The sequence below is a fragment of the Oratosquilla oratoria genome, chromosome 9 (assembly GCF_046742065.1).
Source record: "Oratosquilla oratoria isolate Oo_2021 chromosome 9, ASM4674206v1, whole genome shotgun sequence".
Lineage (NCBI taxonomy): Eukaryota > Metazoa > Arthropoda > Malacostraca > Stomatopoda > Squillidae > Oratosquilla > Oratosquilla oratoria.
In genome coordinates, this window is record NC_134785.1 from 13,351,793 (window position 1) to 13,356,792 (window position 5,000).

General features: G+C 37.5%; 1 protein-coding gene across 3 annotated transcripts in view; it reads right to left on the bottom strand.

Annotated features, from left to right (window-relative positions):
- Positions 1-5,000, bottom strand: part of LOC143027913 (UDP-glucosyltransferase 2-like) — a 24,297-nt gene that overhangs the window by 4,516 nt on the left and 14,781 nt on the right. For all 3 annotated transcript variants that reach the window (XM_076189559.1, XM_076189560.1, XM_076189561.1), the window contains 3 exons: positions 3,511-3,602; positions 2,443-2,576; positions 1,894-2,113 (listed from right to left, as the gene is read on the bottom strand). In XM_076189559.1, coding sequence (XP_076045674.1) covers positions 1,894-2,113; positions 2,443-2,576; positions 3,511-3,602 — 446 coding nt within the window. The remainder of the gene's footprint in view (positions 1-1,893; positions 2,114-2,442; positions 2,577-3,510; positions 3,603-5,000) is intronic.

Here is a 5,000-nt window from a genome sequence, read left to right on the forward strand (position 1 = left end):
TCCCTATATATAACCTCCCATTAATTAGAATTCTACAATTCCCGGAAGGAAGAATAAGTCAGGAAAACACGCCAGTAATTCCCGTGGAACAGTAGAATATTTAGGACCTTTCCGAAATTGTCCTAAAAAGTCTTTCTTCAATGTCGTCCAATATGGAGAAAATTTTCCAGTAAATTAAGACGAGATCAACGCCGTCATTTCTCGACATTGAATGATTGGCAAAATAAATGAAATAATTCGGTGCCCGGGTTTGTGACGTCACGACGGCTGTGTTTTGATATTTGAAAGATGTCGCTGTAACTAGTGACTTGTTCCATAATCATATCAGCGAGACGAATGAAAATTTCGTTGGGATGTTACCATGTCGGGTGATGGGGTTTGGGATGGGTAAAATCAATAGGATTGGATCGCAGCTTCCTTGCATACAATTCGTAGCAGGTTTCATTTTTGTTTTATTCTTTGCTGCCACTGTGGTAACAGGACGTCATACGCTCGAGGCAGTAATATAAATGAATATATATATATATATATATATATATATGTGTATATATATATATATATATATATATATATATATATATATATATATATACATATACCAAAAGCTTTTCACCCTTATAAGGGAGGTAGTAAAAAAATAAAGGCATGAAATCCACTCCCACCCATTCCATCCCCAACATACTCCATTTCCATCCTACCCCCTCCCTCCCTCCCTCGTATCTTATCTCCTCGTGAATGACGGGTCATCCCTGCATCTCGCCCACTGCCCTGGGTCGAAAACAGTGTCACAAGACACAGCACATCCACAGCAAGGCCGCTTCGTTAATTCGGCGAATCCCCCCTCTCCATCCCCTCATACAGAAATGGGGAAGACGGTGAGAAATCCCTTTGGGCTGCGTTAATTTATTTTTCACACATACTCCCTCACCCCCCATCCCCCACCCACTCCGTTTCATGCATCACAGCATCATTCATACACAATCATTCTCCATTCACACCTATCTTCTGTCTTCTCCCGTCCTTCCTCAATAGACATTCCCCTCTTTCCCAATGCCCCTTTTACCCCCATCCATCCATCTCATCCTTGGTCACCCTTTCATGTTCACTCCTTCCACCTCTGCCTTCCACATCTCTTAATTAATCTTTCTTTGCTCATTTTTTCCATATGTCCAAACCATCCCAATACTCTTTCATCAACCCTATCTCCCAACTCCCTTTCCACCCCCGTTCTCTTCCTCACCTCCTCGTTTCTCACTCTATCCAGTCTAGTAACCCCTATCATACTTCTCAGACACCTCATCTCAAACACATTCAAGCTCCTCCTCTCTTCGTGTCTTATGTTCCATGTTTCTCCCCCACACAGTGCTGTCGGCACAATCACTCCTTCTTACAATCTCCTCTTAGTATCCATTCACAAATATCTATTTCTCGTTGCACTTTTTAATCCCCCAAGGCATTTACTTGCTTCTCTCAATCTACATTCTACCTCCTCCTCCACTCCTCCCTTTCCTGCCAGATTCACACCCAAGTATCTAAAACTATTCACTTCCTCCAATCTCTCTCCCTTAATACTCACCTACAGTCTGCTACCACTTTCTCCCTTGTATATATCACCATCACCATCCTTTTCCTCACATTCATCTTCAAATTCCTTCTTTCGCAAACCTTCCCAGACTCTGTCACTAACTTCCTCAGTCCTTCCTCCGATCCTGCCACAAGCGCATCATATATATATATATATATATATATATATATATATATATATATATATATATATATATATATATATATATATATATATATATATTTGTTGTAACCACGGCTGAAGGCAGAGATGTGGATCATTCTCCCTGAATACCTTGACCTCCCAACCACACAGAAGCCCACCATTACCTCGTGTCGTTCAGGGCCGTGTCAAGAGCTGACATCAGTGTTTCCTCCGTCAAGTCCGTCCAGTCGAGTCGAAGAGCCCAGCCTTGCCTTGCCCCTTTCTCCAAGGTGTTCTTCTGGTCTGAGAAGATGGGTAGCCCGAGGATGGGCACCCCGTGGTACAGGGCCTCTTGCACGCTGTTGATACCACCGTGGCTGATGAAGAGTCGTACCTTTGGATGGGCTGTTGGTGCAAGAGAGAGAGAGAGAGATTAAGTGTAAGTCAAGAGGCATCTTACATAACTGTTGTTCACTAGACAGCCAGTTATTATTCTTAGAGCACACACACACAGACACACACACACACACACACACACAGACACACACACACACACACACACACACACACACACACACACACACACACACACACACACACACACACACACACACACACACACACACACACAAAGAAGTATGAAATAATGGAAATAAAATTCCCTTTTTTAATTTATATTCGGACGCATACTAGTCAACGAAAAGGCATAGACATCATTAGTCCTATTGTAGTACCTAGAACATCCTGCTGGGGGAGCCACTTGGCCAACCGCACGTTGTCCGGGAGTTCCTCGATGTGGTCCTCGTCCCACTTCATCAAGATTTTCTGCGGGAGATGCCCGAACGCTCTCACTATTGCCAGTAAGTTCCTGTCGACGAGGAACATTAAATGAAATTCGAAACTCGATCGAAAATGTTCATTTACTAAGCCATAAATTCACCTCTGGAAAAGAATTCAAAATTATATAGATTTTTTTCTTATAGCCATGAATTTACCTCTGAAAAACAAGTTCAAATTTTGATTTTTTTTTTCTTTTCCTAAATTATAAATTTGCCTCTGGAAAACAAATTCAAAATTCGATTTATTGTTTTCAGCAATAAATTTACCTCTGGAAAAGTGTAGAGCCGTAGTATTTGGCAAAAATAAAAGGAATATGGTTGTGATTCACACGTCAGAGGAATAATTGAATATTTTCATTTTCTAAGCTATAAATTCACCTCCGGAAAACAAATTGAAAATTCGAGTGAATTTTTCTTTTACTAAGTCATAAATTTATTTCTGGAAAAAATCCAAACTTGATTGATTTTTTCTTTTCTTAAGCTAAAAATTTACATCTGAAACAATTAAAAAATCGATTGAATTTCTAATTTTCGTAAATTCTAAATTTACCTCTGGAAAAGTGTGGAGCCGTAGCATTTGGCAAAAATGAAAAGAATATGGTCGTGAATTCACGCATAAGAGGAATAATCGATTACTTTCATTTTCTAAGCTATAAATTCATCTCTGGAAAACAAGTAAAAATTCGATTGAACTTTTTCTTTTCCTAAATTATAAATTTACCTCTGGAAAACTGTGAAATAGCATACAACCAGATCGTTTATGCCTATTCACTTATTTATTCATTCTTATCTATTATTGTTTTAACGGGTGATCCCTAGAATTACAAATACAAAATATGTCAGCCAGAGACATTTTCACATTACACGTTTTATCTGAATTAATTTAACCTCAAATGAAAAAATTTAAATAATTTCCCATTCAACTTAAATTGCATGTTCATTGTACCAAAGAGAAGTGCGTACTTTTTAGGCACACGAGAAGTCTTGACGATCGATCCAAGGCTGAAGTAGATGAAACCGTGGTCACCTGACCCCTGCGCCCACTCTTCCAGGTCCTGTTGGAGAAGTCGAAGCTCAGGCGAGGAGCAAGATATCATTATATTTATTGTTTTTGCTGTTATCATTTCATTTATTGTTGTTGTTATCATTACATTTATTGCTGTTGTTGTTATCATTACATTTATTGTTGTTGTTGTTGTCATTAAATTTATTGTTGTTATTGTTATCATTACATTTGTTGTTGTTGTTATCATTACATTTATTGTTGTTGTTGTTGTTGTTGTTGTTACCATTACATTCATTGTTGTTATCATTATATTTATTGTTGTTATCATTACATTTATTGTTGTTATCATTACATTTATTGTTGTTGTTATCATTACATTTATTGTTGTTGTTATCATTACATTTATTGTTGTTATTATTACAAAGGATTACGAATAAATAATATGCCGATAGGAGAACATTTGGTCCATTTTTAGGTCAGATGCGAAATAAATAAATTGAAAAATAAATAGATAAATAGAGGGGGGGGGGTATTGTCTGTCCTTAAACAGGATTAAGTACGAATCATCTTAGTAAGCGGATTTTGAAATATTTGCCACATTTAGTCTACGGGTCTTTCGCTAAAATTTGCCTCCTAGTCTGTAAGCTGAATCTTATTATTATCATCATCATCATCATCATCATCATCATCATTATTACTATTATTATTATTATTATTATTGTTATTATTATTATTATTATTACTATTACTATTATTATTATTATAATTATTATTATTATTACTATTGTTATTATTATTATTATTATTATCATTATTATTATTATCATTATTATTATTATTATTATCATTATTATTATTATTATTATTATCATTATTGTTGTGAGAATAAACACCTTGTGAGATCGAAACCTTTATTGGTACTACGTTTCGCTTGTTACAGCTTTTTCAAGTACTGGAATTCTGGAATTCAAGAAAAGACCACCTCGCCTGCGCGGGATCGGGTTTTGTGGGAGGGGAAGAACGTCTGTTAGAAAATGAAATGATAGTAGTGTATAAAAGAGGGCTATTGCCACCGGGCGAATCGCGAGCAATTAGGGGCTAGATTGTTGTCATGGCATAGGAGGACTTGACCAGGAGCTTGGAGGGAAGCGCCTGACGCCGGAGGTTAGGAGATTGGGATTACCAACGGGGTTAGGATCACCAACGAAAGATTAGAAAATGGTAGGAGGCGTAGTAGTAGAGAAAGGTGGAAAAACGGAAAAATCTTTAGTGGGAGGTAAACTGAAATGAGAAGATGTAGTAGAAGAGAAAGTTAGAAAGGAAGCGAATTTTAGTCGAAGAAAAAGTAAGTGTTTATGTTTGTGCGTGATTTGTGGCTCTGTTCGTGAGAGGTGTATGTGTGTATCTTACGAGAAGTGAGTTGATTTCACTTTCCGCGTGTAGAGGG